Below are 17727 nucleotides of genomic sequence, written 5' to 3' on the forward strand. Positions count from 1 at the left end.
GGCTCCGCGCTGTGCTCCTTGGTTAGTGTAGGCAGCGGACAAATGAGATGCAAATACGTGGAACTAGGCCAGACTGGGCAAGCATTCAGAACAGCAGGCCGGACCCGACTGACTTCTGCAGAGTCCCCTGTGGGCTGGCTCGGGCTGTGGGCAGTGGACACAGAGCTGGCCATGCAGGGATGGGAGTGATAAGAGTGAGAGAAGAGCTGAGAGGGCTCAGGAAGGCGGGAGGGCGGGAGGAGCAAATGGCCTCCGGGTCACTCAGTATGTGATGGACGTCTTCAGACTTGACTCGACCGTCTTCTTCAGGATGGTGTGGCAGGTGGAGCTGGAGCCAGAGCCGGACACAGAGCAAGAGCCCAAAACAGGGCCCTGCCCAGAGCCCAGGATGACGTTGGAGTCACCGGTCACGATGCTGGAGCAGTTGGACCCAAAGCTGCCATTCCCGCCTCCGAGTCCACAAGTGCCCACCAGGCCACCATCTGCTCCTCCAGACACGATGGTGCTGCCTTCCCCAACAGCTGCCAGGAAAGGCACCAGGGTCACAGCAGGTCCTCGATTCCCCAGGGGGCCCCTCTCCCAAAGTCCCCTGATACTCACAGATAGTGACTTGACCGGTGTACTCCCCAGACGTCCTGGAGGCAAAAGGACGAGAGGAAGAAATGCTAAGAAGGGCTGCAGAAAATATGTTCCCAGGTGCTTTTAAGCCTCTTAGAGCAGCTCACCACCCTCTGAGCAGATAAAATCCCCAGTCCCCAATTTTAAATCCCTCCCAGCAGAATGGGTGGCCCTCGGTGGCTCACAGCGTCAAGAAACCTCTCAGCATCCTAGGGACTTCCCTGGTGGCGCAGTGGTTGAGAATCTGCTTGCCAATGCAGAGGGCACAGGTTCGAGCCCTGGTCCGGGAAGAACCCACATGCCGCAGAGCAACTGAGCCCGTGCGCCACAACTACTGAGCCCACGCACCTAGAGCCCGTGCTCCGCAACAAGAGAAGCCACCGCAATGAGAAGACCGTGCAGCGCAACGAAGAGTAGCCCCCGCTCGCCACAACTAGAGAAAGCCCGCTTGCAGCAACGGAGACCCAACGCAGCCAAAACTAAATAAATAAATTTATTTTGACAGAAAGAAAGAAATCTCTCAGCACTCTGTGTTGGCCTTGCACCCCCCCACCCCCACCTCCGTCACACATCCTCAGGGCCCTCTGACCAGCCCCACCTGCTCTCCTCGCCCTCCAGCAGCCTGCGGTAGGTGGCGATCTCCACATCCAAGGAGAGCTTCGAGCTCATCATCTCCTGGTACTCGCGCAACAGCCGCGCCACGTCCTGCTTGGCGGTTCTCAGAGCGGCCTCCAGCTCGGCCAGCTTGGTCTGAGCATCCTTGACGGCCAGCTCCCCACGCTGCTCGGCATGGGCGATGGCAGCCTGCAGTTTGTCATTCTAGAGAGGGGTAGAAATAAGGGAAGAAGTGGCTGTAAGCCCGACACAGACTCCCAAAGCACCTACTGTGGATATAACTTAAAGGCTGAGATGGACCATAATCTCAAGAGCTCAAAATGATTCCTGGCCATGGCCAGCTCTTCTCATTGTCAAAGAGAGTATTGCCTCTTCTGCTTCTTTAACTCCCAGAGTGGGTTAAGTAGCATCTCAAAAACGTCAGGTCCATCAAGAACTTCAGAAAATAATCTTATTTGGAGATAGGGTCTTTGCAGATGTAATTAGTTAAGGATCTCAAGATGCTATCACACTGTATTTAGGGTGAGCCCTATATCCAGTGACTGGTGTCCAAGAAAAAGATGAGACAGACACTGAGATGACGCCGTGTGAAGATGGAGGCAGAAATGGGAGTGATGCACCACCAGACGAGGAATGCCGAGGAACTTCCGGAGCCAGAGGCCAGGAAGAGGTGAGGAAGGATTCCCCCAGCTCCTTCAGAGTGAGTGTGGCTGCCCGCACCTGAGTTCAGACTTCTAACCTCCAGAACTGACAGAATAGATTTCTGCTCTCTCAAGCCACCAAGTCTGTGACACTTTGTATGGCAGCCACAGGAAATGAATGCAGCTCCTTCTCCACTTTCTCCCATGATCTTGCCCTATTTCTCCCCACCCTGTCGACCCTCAGCACCTTCCCTGCAGCACTTCTCTCTCCTAGGGTACTTAAAGCTCTTCCTGTCCCGTACGGGTCATTATCTACAAGTCTCATCTTGAGGGCCACGTGTCCTTGAGGTTTTTGGAACAGCCCCATTTCAAATACTTTATCCTGATGTTGTCAGAGTCTCATGGGCCTCAGTTTGGGGTCTGAAAAACATTCTCTGTGCTCACCTCTCCAATCCGACAGAAAACTCCTAGAGGAAGGACGGCATCCCTGTCCAATCAGCCATCTAGTTGATTTTCCCTCACGTTCGGTTCAAGAAAGAAGACATTCCCTAAAGGCTCTCTTTCACTTACCACAAAGCACCCCATGGATGAGGAACAGGGTCTCCATTCTACAGGTGAAGAAACTGAGGCTAGGAAAGGAGGTGAGTGGCGGAGCTGAGACCCTAACCCAGAACAGTTGAGGCCCAGTCCACCGCTCTTACTGTAGCCTCAGTTCATCAGGCTTGTGCATGAAAAGGAGGAGTGAGAGGGGGCTGTGACCCCAAGAAGGATTCTCCCAGGAAAGGCACCTTGCTATGCAGGGGGGACTGTGTTTCCCAGACATGGGGACATAGTGACTCTCCTAAGTGCTGGCCACTGGTCTCTGAGACTCCACGCACTTCATTGTCACCTGGGTGAACTTAGTTGAGAAAGCAGGTTTCTTGCCTCCACATTTTTTTTTTTTTTTTTTTTTGCGGTACGCGGGCCTCTCACTGCTGTGGCCTCTCCCGTTGCGGAGCACAGGCTCCGGACGCGCAGGCTCAGCGGCCATGGCTCACGGGCCCAGCCGCTCCGCGGCATGTGGGATCTTCCCGGACCGGGGCACGAACTCATGTCCCCTGCATCGGCAGGCGGACTCTCAACCACTGCGCCACCAGGGAAGCCCTCTTGGCTCCACCTTTAGAGACTCAGATTCCCTCTCTCTGGTGGGAAGCCCAGGAATCTGCATCTTATCAGACACCCCCAGAGAACCCCAAAGCTTCCAGAGCAAAAAGTCCACATTTATGGGCAAAACACCGTGGCAGCAAATTGAGTAATAGGACCTGGTCACCCTCATCTCAGGTCCTTCCTCACACTCTGAAGGAGAGCAGGTCAGAATGGTTGGAGACTGAGTCTGGCCTTTGAATGGTCTGTGCTTGCATGTGGACAGGGCACCCATGGCTTGAGAGTCAGGCTGAAGTGCTTGAGGAAACCGCCAGACTCTGTGGTCTCAGCTCTCAACCCTCTGTTGATCCCCAAAAAACGATGCTTTGGGCTTGGGGAAAGTGAGGGCAAAGACACTTGAAAACTTAAGAATCTGTAATCCTCACACCTAGAAGTCAGGTCTCCAGGAGAAGCAGGAACCACCTCCCTGCCCTTGCCATTTTCTCCCTCCACCTCTCCCAGCTCCTCACACCCACAGCATCACCTGACCCTAAGGGGGTCTCGGCACCCCACCGTCCTGCCCATGTCCCCCACTCCCTGAGATCCTGGTACTCTCCCTCCCTAACACGGGACCAGGAAATTCAGCGTGTGGCCTTAGAGTCCTTACTGGGCTTGACAAGTAAGTATCAAAAGAAGAGATAAGAAAAGAGATGAATTAACCCTCTCCCCAAGGAGCTGAAAGCAAGACGTGCGTGTAGACACGGAATGCAGCGTGAGGGCTGGGGCCAGGGTTGGCAGTGCAGAGCCCATGCAGCTAGAATTCCCAGGAGGAGAGCTGAACGCCTCTGAAACGGGGCTTGAAGTTCTCTCCACCCCAAATTAGCCAAACCCCCAGCCAGTTATCAAAGTTTCACACAAACCCAGCAGTGACCCTGGCACAAAGGTGGTAAGACAGAGGGCTTGAGGCTCTGGCACCCTCACCTGCTTTTTGAGGTTCTCAGTCTGACTCTGCAGCTTCTGAATTGCCTGCTGCAGCTGAGTGATCTGGACTTTGGTCCCCTTCATTTGGTCCCCATGAAGCTGGGCAGACACCTGAAGCTCCCGGTACTGATGGGGGATGGGGTGACACCGTCAGTGGAGAGGACCCTCACCTTTGACCCCAAGACCATGAGGAACACCATGGCCCCGGTTCTCTGCCTCCTCACATCCTCATTTGGGAAGCGGGTTAAAACGCTTGGAAAACCAGGACATGGTGGGATGTGGTTGCGGAAGTCTGGGCTCATCTCCCACAGTTTCCCTGCATTGCCTCCCTCCTGGAGAGGGGAAACATGGTGTCCACCCAGCCCTGGTGCTTCAGAGAGGTTATTACAACTGCCCAACGGGACCAAGGTGGACGACCACCCTGGGGGGGCAGGCAGGGAGACCCAGCCATTTCCAGCATGGTGCCTGTCCCCCGGCCCTGGCACCTTGGTCTGGTACAGCATCTCGGCCTCAGCTTTGCTGGTCCCAGCGATCTCCTCGTACCGGGCACAGACCTCGGTGATGAGGTCTCTGAAGTCCAGGTGGCGGTTGTTTTCCATGGACAACACCACAGACATGTCGCTGGCCTGGGTCTGCAGCTGGCCCAGCTCCTGTGGGGAAGACTGACTCAGTGTCCATTGGCCCCCCAGCTCCCTTTCCCCTTGGAGCCCCGGGCAGGTGGGCAGAGTGCCCTCTTCCCTCGGAGGCAGCCCTCCTTTGTGCCGGGTGACAATGAGCACACCCTGCCCTCTGCGGGGCTGTGTCCTTTTCTGGAATTGAGGGCTGTCCAACGACTCGTGGACATTAAAGGAACGTGTCCAGCAGGGTCTGAAATCACCTGGTCCCCATCACTCCCCTGACCTCCTAACACATCCTCTCTCTTGTTCCCATTGCTCCAGTCACAGCAGCCTCCTTGCATTTCCTCAAAGACACCAGCACCCTCTGCCTGGAATCCCAGATTCCCCACTGTGTGTCTGTCCTCCTCACTTCCTTCAGATCTTGGCTCAGATTTTGTCTTCTAAATAAGGCCATGCCAACCACCCTATTTGAAATCGCCACCTGCCCTACCCCCCTGCCACATTCCCAATCTTCCTTTCCCTGTTCTAATTTTCCTTATTCCCATAGTATTTATCACTTTCTAACATACTTGGTCATTTATTTATTTACTAGGTCTAGTGTTTATTGTCTGTCTCCCAATAGAAAGCAAGCTTCATGATTTTTGTCTGGTTGTTCACTGGTGTATCCCCAATACCTAGTAATTCACATGGTACATTCTCAGTAACTGTTTATCAAAGGACTGAATGACCGGCATCTAATTCACTCTAACCAGGCTTCACCTCCCAGCCACTCCCACTATTGCCACAGGAGCCTGCCCACCCTGTCCTCTTCCCTCCCGCCCACCTGCCCCTGGCAGACCATCACTTCTGCCCTTAGTGATCCATACTTCTTCATACAGACGCCTCAAGAAGCAGATGTACTCTTTCAGAGCCTCCACCTTGCCTTCCAACTCCATCTTGCTCGAGAGAACTCCGTCCACATCCTGGGGACAGGAAGATAAAAGCCATATACCCCCACTCCCTCTTTGGGGGTCCCACTCTGACCCAAGAGTTCTGTTCACACACTGCCCAACACCCACCCCATGGCCATCTCCAGCTCCCATTCCTTCCTCCTCCAGCCCCGCCCTGCCCTGCTCTCTCTTTTGCCTGACACTGACCCACACCACCTTCAGGAAGCCTTCCCTGATTCATCCTAACCAGTCCTGTTTCTTCCACTCCCTCCCCACCCTCTCCCACAGTGACACCAGAGCTCATCACATAGTCCCTCAGTTGGATCTTGTCCTAGGGTCCCCCTGTGTCTACGTAGACATCCCATTTCCTCAGAGGGTCCCTAGAGGCAGTGTGACAGCATGTCGTGCGTGAGGATCTCCCACCCACTGCCCTCCCAGCCCAGGACTGGGCTCTGTGCACGGTGGATGCTCGGGGTTCGGGTAGAGCAGCTGACCCCACCCTCACCTTTTTGAGGACCACGAAGTCTTTCTCCAGTGTGGCGCACCTGTGGGCCTCCCGTTCATACCTGCCAAGTAAGTATAGAAAGACGCTGCCTGGAGTGCTGGCATCAGAGCCCAGGCCCCTCTCCAAGTACACCCTCCCTGCAAAGGCCACTCTGCTTTAGATGCTCCAAAGCAGGACACGCCACCAGCCTGCTTCTCTACTCTTCCATCAGGAAGCTTTGTCATGTCTTATGTCCCTCTTCACTCTTTCAGCCCAGGTCGACTTGTGACATCAGGCGACTTTGCTTCATGTTTATAAGACACATTCAAACACTCTTCTCACTTACCACTCGCAATCATCATCTGAAGCAGGCATTTTGGATTTTATTAGAGAGATTACAAGATGTGCCCAAGTCCTAGATAATTAGGTGGCCCAAGCAGATCTAAAACACAGGTCTCCTGGCCCCAATCTTTCCAGGACCTTCCACCTGTGTCCTGGAGCAATGCTCCCAATGTTTCTGGAAGGTAAGAAAGGCAAGTGGCATTTTCCCAGTCCACAGATAAGGAAACTGGGGCTGGGAAGGGTAAGATGCCTTGCACAAGGCCACACAGCTATTCCTTGTTCACAGTCGCTAACCCCAAGCCTCCTGTTGGTCCAGGGCTCTCTCCATACCACCAGGTGACCTGGCGGGGAACCCAGAACCACAGCCTACCTGTGAGTCATGCCACAGGCCTAGGGATGTTCCCACTAATGAATTCTCTTCCACCTCTGAGACCAGAGAATGTCTGAGTCACTTTGACCCACAGCCTGCTCAACAGAACTTTCTCAAGGAAAAAACCCACATAGGCATTGTTTAATAAGCCCCTCCCAGCCTTGACCAGAAATGTGGCCCTCATAACTGGGGCCTGCTAGAATCGAGGCTCTCCAGTCCTGGGTATCAGGGGCTGTGGGACCACTTACTTGCAGCAGGTGGGGCCCCCTGAGAATCAGAGGGAATGAGGATGTGGAGGGGCTAGAGGGGAGGCCGGTCATGTGACCCTGGGAGCTCAGCAGTGAGATACCCTCTGGTTGACAGCCTGATTCAAGCCCTCCCAGCCCCCATCCAGGGCCCATGGGGATGCTGCGTTTTGCCTACTTGGCTTTATACTCCTCCTGCTGGTACTGGCAGGACTTCAGCTCGGCGTCCAGAGACACCCGTTCTCCCTGCAGCTGCTCCAGCTGCTTCCTGAGTTGGAACAGACAGGCCTCGAAGAAAGACTGCAGGGCCTGGGGACTGTCACTCAACTCCTGCTGCTGCAGCAAGTCCCACTTGGTCTCCAGGACCTTGTTCTGCTGCTCCAGGAACCGCACCTACAGCACAAACAGCGGGTCCCTGAGGCAAGCCCCTGCCAGACTCCCTGGGCACAGCCTCTGGGAAATAAAGCCTGAGCAACCCTCTAGCCAGCCCGGAGCCTTTAAGGCCTTTGATAAGTATTTTCCAACACACTAAATGAATTATAATGACATTTTCATAAAGGGAATTTCAAAACACTAATTAAACAGAGCCTCAGCATAAACAGAGAGCCTCCAGTTAGACCACAGGAGGGACTTCCTTGCTGCAGAAGTGATTAGAAAACTAGTAGGAGACCAGACTTCCCCATTCCCAAGTCCATCGAGAACAGTTCCTCGAGGGAGTCACAGAGACAGGGGCTTAGCTGAGTTCACCCTCACCTTGTCAATGAAAGAAGCAAACTGGTTGTTGAGGGTTCTGATCTGTTGGGTCTGCTGAGTCTGAACCACCTGGAACTGGGGGTCGATCTCAATCTTCAGTGGGGTCAGCAGATTCTGGTTGATGACCACTTCCTGGATGCCTCCCGGAGGGCACGGGGAAAGCCCAGGCCCACCGATCCCCTCCCCATACCTCACCCCTAGCCTTCCCCTTGAACCCCAGGCCCTCCCACGAGAGCCTCCTTGGCACCCCCCAAAGGAACTGAGGCTCCTGCTGCTGAAGTTGACCCTGCCTCGGCCCCCCGAGCGAGCAGAACAGGCTGAGCCAGCACTGAAGCCCCTCCGGGCCCGGCAGGGGGAGAGAGACATGGCAGAGACTGAAGGTTTCACAGCTACAGACAGAGGATCCTCCAGGAGTGTGTGTTCCTGCCCTGAGGCCCCCGGGCGGCACAAGACTTTTATCTCCTCCCGTGCCTGGGCTGGGTCTTGGAGAGCAAGATGCTCTTGGCCTGAGTGTGTCTGTCACTGACTCCAGCTGGCCTCTTCTGACACGCCTGGGGAATAGGTGCCTGGCAAGTGCAGAGCCCAAGGAAGAGACCCAGAGCCTGCCCTCAGAGCTCCCAGGCTATAGGAGGGATGGGCACATTCTGAAGACCAGGAAGTAGCCAGAGACCTGGATTTCAATGCTGGGGGATGGGGAGAGATGGCCCTGAGCAAACTTCCTGAGGGTCATTCAAGGAAGGCTTCCTGGAGGAGGAGATGGGGAAGAAGGGAGGCACATTCAAAGGGAAAAGAAGATGGAGGGGGTTCAGATGGAGCCCTTGAGTGCCCTGCAGATGCTGGACAGGGGAGTGCATCTTCCCGAGGGAGGGTCTACATTCGAGAGGAGGAGGAGGAAGGCACTTCGCAGCACAGGAGAAGCCAGGAGGTTAATAGAGGTGTTATTGTCATCATTAGCTAAAAGACACTGCAGGGTTTCCCTGGTGGCGCAGTGGTTGAGAGTCCGCCTGCCGATGCCGGGGACACGGGTTCGTGCCCCGGTCCGGGAAGATCCCACGTGCCGCGGAGCGGCTGGGCCCGTGAGCCACAACTACTGAGCCTGCACGTCCGGAGCCTGTGCTCCACAACGGGAGAGGCCACAACAGTGAGAGGCCCGCGTACCGCAAAAATAAATAAATAAATAAGTAAAAGACACTGCAGGATTTGGAAATGAAACAGAAAAACAGGGTACCCAAGTCCCTCCTCTTGCCCAACGCAGCAATCATCCATGAGGCGCCACCCCACTCAAACCAGCCATCTGCACCGGGGGGGGGGGGGGGGGGGGGAGGGGGGGGGGGCGGCGAATGGAGCATTTCCAAGCCCAGCCTGTGTTCCTTTCACAAACACACAGCACTAGGCACATCCACTTGGGTCCAGCACTGTGTCTGTCAAGTTACACATCAGAGGATCCCAGGCTCTGAAATAAAATGTACATTTAGAGACATACCTTCCCCGGGGACTGGGAGCAAAAACAGGAGTTTTGAGGCTCGCTTGCAGGATAGATTCCGTCTCCGCCCTGAGAGTCTGCTAATTGGAGGAGCCCCAAGGTTCATCATTCAGCAGGCCTCCCACCCGGTGGAGGACCCGTGATGGAAGGCATCCAGCCACCTCCACTGCTGCCCTCCCACTGCTGGCAAGGAGGGCCGGCATCTCTGATTTTTAGAAATTTCCAAAATGTCTTCTTTACAAGGCGGGAGGGCTATTTCTCCCTGTCCCTCCCCCGCTTTCTTAGAGCCTGATGCACCCTGAAGCTGGGATACTGGGCCTTTGATAATGCAACTCAAAGCCAGGACAAACAGAGACTCAGCATAATAAACACTCAAGAGATGTGCTATGAGGAAGTCAGTCCTAGCAATGCAAACAGTCCCATAGATGTTCCACCCCCGGGGACCAGAAAATGGTGAGCGTATCTCCCCTCCCTCCAGAGGATTAGAAACCCCATCTGGCAGATGGCATCCCGGAAGAAAACTGAATGACAGATGACGAGGTCAGGACTTCTGTGGGGAAAACAAAGGAGATCAAGGGACTGAAGGCTCAGGTGAGGAAGAGAAGAGGAGAAAAATGATCCAAGCAGAGATTCAGGGACACAGAGGAGAGAGGAGGCAACGTGGAGCAGCCTCAGAGTCTAGAAAAAGAATCTGGAAAATGGGTTGAATCCCACTGAGGACCCACCTCCAAATCCTACCCCCTGGGGACCACTTTGCAGAGGCAAGGAGGGCCGGGTGCCTTCCTCCCACAAACATTCTTAAGAAAGATCTCCGTGGGCTGGAGTCTACCACCCCTCTCCACTGGTACTGAGGGTGAAGGGCAGAGGTCACACTTGGAACGGGGCCTAATGTACCTCCCTGGAACTTCCCCTTGTTTGTAATATTACAGAACATTAGAGCCAGAGAGCTTCAGGGTCCTCCGGTACAATGCCCTTGTTTCACACTTAAGGACTCTGAGGACCCATAGGGTGTAGTGCAGGGTGCAAAGGCTGTGCAGCCTCGAGTAACCTAAGAGATTGCACAGATGACCGCGAAGCCTACTTTGACCTTCACTCTGTGGTTTGAGTGACTGGCTCAAGGCCACCTACACAGCTGATCAGGCTGGAGCCAGGGCTCCCACCCAGCTCAGACCACTGCCCCACAGAGCAGCCCACTAAACAAACCTTTGATCATGACTCCACAATGCCTGCCTTGTCCACCCCCCCATCGAGCTCAGGGTCTGGCTTATGCTAGGCATCCAAAGTACTTGTTTAAGAGATGAATTCTTATCCATGACAGTTACAGCCAGGGACCTTCATGAATCCCCGTGAGTTCTCAAACACTGCTGGAACACATGTTTTCCCCTATTTAAAAAAAAATCATGCTGTGATGGAGAGAATGAAAAAATGGCTTGGATGTTTGAATGCCAGGCCCCTCGGAGGCTGAGTGGTACACACAAGGTACGCAAAGGGACCCCGATCACGCAGCAGCAAAAGTCCAAATGGCTGGAATCGTGAACTTAACGTTAAACCCAGCATGCAGCCACAGGGGTCCCCAACCCCCGGACCACGGACCAGTAGCTGTCCACGGCCTGTTAGGAACCAGGCCACGAACCGCTACTTGTCCACAGCAGGTACACAGTAGGAGGTGGGCAGCGGGGCAAGCGAGCGAAGCTTCATCTGTATTTACAGTCGGTCCCATCGCTCGAATTACCGCCTGAGCTCCGCCTCCTGTCAGGTCAGCAGCGGCATTAGATTCTCATAGGAGCGCGAACCCTACTGTGAACTGCGCACGCGAGGGATCTAGGTTGCGCGCTTCTTCTGAGAATCTAATGCCTGATGATCTGAGGTGGGGCTGAGGCGGTGATGCTAGCCCTGGGGAGCGGCTGCAAATACAGATTATCATTAGCAAAGAGGTCGGACTGCACAGAGACCATAATAAATCAATTGCTTGCAGACTCATATAGAAACCCTATCAGTGAGTGGCAAGTGACAATTAAGCTGCGACTTACAGAGTAAACTGGACATAAGCAACACACCCTGGGTGTCACTGTCTCCCATCACCCCCAGACGGGACCATCTAGTTGCAGGAAAACAAGCTCATGGCTCCCACTGACTCTGCGTTATGGTGAGTTGTATAATTATTTCATTCTATATTACAATGTAATAATAATAAAAATAAAGTGCACAATAAATGTAATGCGCTTGAATCATCCCAAGACCATCCCCTGTCCCCATCAGTGGAAAAATTGTGTTCCGTGAAACCAGTCCCTGGTGCCAAAAAGTTGGGGACTACTGCTCAACCACACCTCATGCTCTACAGTCCCTGCCCACCCCAGTCCTGCCTTCGAGAATGCCCTGGCCAATGCAGCTTCTTGTAGCTCCCCAGCAGCCCCTTCTCTTACTGCTCCACCCTGAGTTCACCCCTGGCCACAGCTACAACTCCTCAATCTCTTTCTCTCTAATTGCCCTCAAGCCTGTTCTGCTTGTGAAGCGGATTTTTTGACCCAATAGCCATTTATTCACATTTATTTATTGACTCAACAAGATATGATTGAGCACCTTCTATGTGCCGGGGCCTATGCTGAGAGTTAGGAATTTAGCAGAGAACAAGGCCCAGCCCCTGCACCAAGAAAGCTTAGAGTCTAGTAGAGAAACAGACACAGAACAGGTAATTAGATACGTATTTGATTGCAATTATGATAAGGAGAGAAAAGTACAGGGCATGAAAGAGGCCTAATCTAGTTTAGCCCCTAATTTATTCTCGAACATGCCAGGAGCACTCCTGCCTCAGGGCCTTTGCACTCGCTGCTCCCTCTTCCTGGAATGCTCCTTCCCAGATCCCCGTATAGCTATAAGTCAACTTCTCTGGTTGTCCTAAACCAAAAGTGCAACGCTGAGGCCATCCTTCATCTGACACTTCTTACCCCTTCCCTGCTTTATCTCTTTCCAATTAGCACTTAGCGCTTCCTAACATACCGTATATTTCACTTCCTCATTTTGTTTGTCAATCTTCCTGCACTAGAATATCATTTCCACGAAGGTAGGGATTTGGTCTCTTTGCTCACTTCTGTAACCTCTGCACTTAGAACACTGCCTGACATACAGTAGGTGCTCAGTAAATACTTGTTAAATGAATGATTCCCCATTCAATTTCATCTTGTTGATTTCCTTCCATCTTTTAACCCCTGGATATCCTTGTGAATCTCAATTCTGTTCTCCAAAGCACTGATCACTCCCCATCTCACTCCCCAACAAGGTTGGGAGCAAGCAAACATGGTAGTGTGTGTGTGTGTGTGTGTGTGTTATTGAGCTCCTGCTGTGGGCTGAGCACTGAGCTAAATGATACAGGAGACATAAAAGATGGATAAGGCGCCATCCCCATCCTGCAAGAATATATAGTCCCGTGGAGAATACACATATGAACAAAGAATGGGGGAAACGATCTGAGAAAGAGTGCACTGGGTTGCAAGTGGGCATGTTGGTGTAATAGTGAGGGATTCCTCTTTTTACCTGGACCCTCCTCTTGTCCTTGGAGGAAAACAAGGACAGAGCCTTGTGACATGCCACTAGAAACCCTTCCTCTGCGGCTTTACATCCTCCCAGTGTATGTCCTTTGGATGCTATGCTCAGCTGTTTGGGAATCTACCCACCTGTACTTTTATCTAAGAACTCTACATATGGTAAGCATTTGATCCTAACAACCCTATGAAGTTGGTACTATGATTATCACCACCTTGCAGAGGGAACAAATAATTTTCCCAAGGCCACACAGCTAGTAAGTGACAGAGCCAGGATTTGAACAGAGATAGTTGGACTCCAGAGTCTTTGCACTTAATCACCTCACTGTGCTCCTCTCAGAGACCTGGGAATGTCAGTATTGAAGGACACCTTAACCAACTGAAGCCCAGAGAGGTAGAATGACTTGCCTGAGGTCACACAGCAGATCCAAAAGTGAACTCATTTCTCAACGTTCATCCATGATCAACATTAATTAAGCACTACCAGGTGCCAGACACCATGCCAGCCCAGGTTAAACAAAATTTAATGAAAGTCCCTGCCTTCGAGGTGTTTGCAGTCAGGAAGGGGAGTGGGAGAGAAGTGGGGAATCTATTTGAAAACCAGTAAGTGCAATAAAGTGTTGGAGTCTCCACTGTAGACGCATGTACAGGTCTTGTGGTTCTGGCCATCTTCTTGAAGCAGCAGCGGCAGGAGTGCTTATTTTGGGCACATCCCAGAAGAACAGAAGTCATCTCCTGGGGCAAGATGAGACAGGGTTACCCACACCCATTCCGGGTCTTCCTAGCTTTCGCAGGGCAACAAAGGGGTTGGTTAGTGTCCTGTCCTGTTTGAGGGGAACTGGACAGAAAAGGCTCAAGTGTCTCGTGCCTGCCTTTAGTCAGCCTCCCCTCCCCCACCATGGACACCCCATGACGTCCCCGATCTAGGCACAATGGAACCTTCCCTCAGCTCTGCTTTTGCAGCTGGGAAATACATGCCAGATTCTGACCCAGAATCTCCTGAATCGCCCAAACATCAGCCACTCACATTCAACCTCCATCATCACGCCGTTTCGTAAAGCCAGATGTACTAGTATATACTTAATATTTTCTTTAAATCAAAGCTAAATCAGTTCACTTCTTTCTTATCCTGACCCTAAGCCGTAATATCCTTGAAAATGTAGCTTTTGCGTGCTGGTTCTAATTTTTTTGAATTCATATTCAAATAAAACATAACTATTAAAATGTAAAACATTCCTCCATGTGCTGTCGGCCTACAGAGAACACAGGTCAATCTTGTCCCTATTCGAAGTTTCCCAAAGCCAGGGAGGGCAAGGAGGGCGTAGCACCCATCAGATGTGGCTGATTTCTATCTCACCTGTAATTACAGCTCTCTTGGCCTGTCGGGACAGGAGGGGAGGGAGGAGATGAAAGGTCTGCCCTTCACTCTTCCCCAGGCCAGGCAGAGCACACTCACACCAGCCTGCTCTGCCCTGGCACCGTCCTGCCTGCTGGGCTGGGGGCGGGTAGCCCCTGCCCTCCTCACTGCACTGGCAATGAAGGAAGGCGCTGCCCATCCAGAGAATGGGCTTATTGTGAGGGAAGGGGTGTCCCAGAGGGGAGCCAAGCTGCTGCCTCCTCAGGCCTCCGTGCCCAGGTAATGAGCCCCCAAAACCCACAGGGAGAGGCCTGGAGAGGAAAGATTTGCAAAGCTTTTCCTGGGAGCTCAGTAGTTAAATGTTTGTCTCCAAGTTCCCGGTTGAGGGTGGAAGTGAGGAGGGACAATGCCAAACTCTAACTTTGGAGTAATAACCATTTTCCATGCATAACACACTTTCTAAAATTCTATTGACGCACCCCAACGTTCATTGCAGCACTATTTACAATAGCCAAGACATGGAAGCAACCTAAATGTCCATAGACAGATGAATGGATAAAGATATGGTATGTATACACACACACACACACACACACATATATACAATGGAATATTACTCTGCCATAAAAAAAGAATGAACTCATGGCATTTGCAGCAACATGGATGGACCTAGAGATTGTCATACTGACTCTGGGTGCCAGTCACTGTGTCGGGCCCTATAGATGCTTCACGTGCTTTAATCCTCACCACGATCTGAGAAGTGGGGATTATTCTTATTCACACTACAGACACAGAAACAAAAACAACTGTCCAAGACCTCAAAGACGTGAAGAGGCCCAGCCAGGACGAGAACCCAGATCTTCTAAGTATCCTATCGTCTCCTCAGGAAGAGAAGCCTCCTCCAAGACTCCTTCTTGCAATAGGAGGAGTGTTTCCCTATTCAACAGAGAACCAGAAACTTCCCCTCTGGTGCGTGCTGGGGAGAGAGGCCGTGGAGGGGACTTGCTGAGCTTCCCTGGGCAGTGGGGGCTGCTGTGTAACGGCTGGCTGTCTGCGGGGTTGGGAGAACACGTCTCTGTCTTGTAGTGTTTGCCATCTTCTAGGGTATAAATGGTCCCGCCATGGCTGATTTCAAGCTACCGGCATGATGTCACTGACTGCAGAGTTGGGAAGAGGTGAACACGGTTAGCCCTCACGAGATTGCACAACTGGCTCCAGCACACCACTGGCCGAGGGTGAGGAAGGTAGAGGCCTTTCTGTGGAGGGGGACCCGTCCCAGACTGTGGGAGCCAAGAACACATCTTTAGGAGCAAACTGATGGTAGCTGGGAGAGGAAAGAGGGCTGGGCTGAGAGGGGAAAATCTGAGTTGAGGGTCCAGACTTGCCCATCAGGACCCAGCACGCAGCCACTGCCACTCTGAACCAATCAGGTTCAGCCAGTTGGGTGCCCTGCTGCAAGCAACCACTCCTGAGTTGGTAAATATTTATACAGCATGTTACTAAGGACAGCCTCCCAACACCCCAGAGGTCCATGGGGCAACTTCTAGGGCAAAGTTTCCAGGATTCCTACAACCCTGGGAAAATGAGGTCAAGGCCCCAGCAGAACTCCTGGACTGGGAGATAGGGTAGGGGGTTTACCTGGACCAGCTCCCTGCCCCTCCTCAGTCCCCCTCCCCAGCAACCCTCCCATGGCCATCTGAAGCACTAAGCCCTGGGCATGGGGCATGGGGAGGGGGTTGAATCTTCGGCCCCCATCCCCAAGGAACTTCAGTCTGAGAGAATAGTATTTTCAGAACTGCAAGTTACAACTCACTAGTGGGTTGTGAAATCAATTTAATGGATCTCGACCAACATATCAGAGTGTATCACCATAAAATTGTGTTCCATGTGTGTATGTCTGTGTAAGTGTGTACAGAACTGTGATATAAAATGCATTTCTTACTAAGGATCATTGTCCAAAAAAGCTGAGAAACCCTCTGATAGAGGAGGTGGTCCCACCCCCAGACACACGCAAACCCAAGAAATAAGACCAGAAACAGGAGTGGCGTTAGTTGTCAGGACTGGGGGATGGGAAAATAAAGGTTTAGTCTGGGGAGATCTTCCAGAAGAGAAAAGTAATGAAAGCAGGATTGGGAGGGGGAACTTGGAGAGTGAGGACCGCTCTCAATTTATCCTGAAAGTTAGGAAATTCTCCTAATACCAAATCTAATCCCTAAGCCCACTGATGCATGCTCTGCCCTGCAGCCCGCCGACTCCCCAAAAGGAAGAATCACGGGCCCCTGCTCCACAGAGCCTCCGAGTCACAAAAGGGACAAGGACAGGAACCACTAGCTGGGTCCAGGGGAGGGAGGGTCAGGCAAGCCAGGGAGCACAGACAGCAGCGTGCTGAGTGCCAGCAAGGCGAGGAGGGCCAGACTGCGTATGCCGTGGCGACACAGACCAGGTCTTGGGAATTGTAGACGCTAGTTAAGATCACAACTGGAGAATGACCTGACACCAAAAATGCCCCACACGTGCATAATACCTGCCAGTTGTTGTCAGATGTCAGAGCAGAAAGACCTAAGAGGTCATCTTATCCAACACCCTTGTTTCATAGCACAAGAAACTGAGGCCCAGAGAGGGCAAGCAACCTGCTCAGAGCACACAGCAAGGGTAGGACTAGAGCCCACTAAGCCAGGACTCATTTCATTCTGCACTGCAGAGAGCCATGAGACTAGGACAGAGACTATAGAAGAGGACCCCAAACCCCCACCCACACAGCCCCCCCATCCCAACAAGCTCATGCACGCTATCATCCACCCATAACGTTTCCTGGGCACTTCTCAGCACCAAGCACTGTGCTCGGTATGCGGAGATACACCACATAATCCCCTCCAGGTAAGAAGGGAGTGCCCCACCTGCCCTCCAGAAAAGGAGACTGGCTCTGTGATCTCCCTGACCTGCTCCAGACTCTTATGACTGTCAGGAAATTCTTGGGTCTAACCTCACTCCTTCCTGCTGCAACATCAGCCCAGTTCCTCTTGGCCCCAGAGGCACCTGCTTGCTAGCCTGGCCTGGCACGGGGGGAGTGCTGCCCAGGACCTTCTCCCGGCTCCTGAGTCAGCCCGTCCATTGTTCCAATGACTTTACCTAAACCTTTTTGTACTAAGGTGGCACAAAAAGCCCGGGGAGCCGTGCCAGCAGAAGCTTGTGGGCGGAGAAGTGGCAGAAAGAGGAGAGGACCGGCAGGAAGATGTTGGATGGGCAAGTGAAAGGGGGAGAAAATGCAGATCCCACCCACTGCCGTGCTTCTTAAAGTCTAGGCTCCTGTTTTAAAGATGTGGAGGAAGAAGAAGAGTCCAAAGCTGGTGACACTTCCTTTTCTTTATACAAACAATACAAATTCATTGTTGAAAAATTTAAAGCAACAGATAACAAAATTGGAAAAAATAAAACTCTTCCAAAATACCACCACCTAGAAGTAGTCACTATTAACATTTTGGTGCATAATCTTCCAGACTTTTCCATATGTAAATATCTTTCATTATTCATTAAACCTATATTTATTGGACACTTTCTATGTGCCAGATATTGTTCCAGTGCTAAGAATAAAGTAGTAAAAAAAAAAAAACAGATAAAAATCCATGCCTTT

General features: G+C 52.3%; 1 protein-coding gene across 1 annotated transcript; it reads right to left on the reverse strand.

Annotated features, from left to right (window-relative positions):
- Nucleotides 1-261: 261 nt before the first annotated feature.
- Nucleotides 262-8303, reverse strand: KRT78 (keratin 78; the record flags this gene model as incomplete). The annotated part of the gene is made up of 9 exons (XM_082850507.1): nucleotides 7718-8303; nucleotides 7143-7357; nucleotides 6029-6089; nucleotides 5461-5556; nucleotides 4463-4627; nucleotides 3978-4103; nucleotides 1217-1437; nucleotides 601-635; nucleotides 262-521 (listed from the first exon to the last, which is right to left on the reverse strand). The coding sequence occupies exons 1-9, from the start codon at nucleotides 8081-8083 to the stop codon at nucleotides 262-264; spliced, it is 1545 nt and encodes a 514-aa protein (XP_082706633.1). The 5' UTR covers nucleotides 8084-8303.
- Between the last annotated feature and the right edge of the window lie 9424 nt (nucleotides 8304-17727).

Source organism: Leucopleurus acutus, assembly GCF_964270905.1.
Source record: "Leucopleurus acutus genome assembly, chromosome: 11".
NCBI lineage: Eukaryota > Metazoa > Chordata > Mammalia > Artiodactyla > Delphinidae > Leucopleurus > Leucopleurus acutus.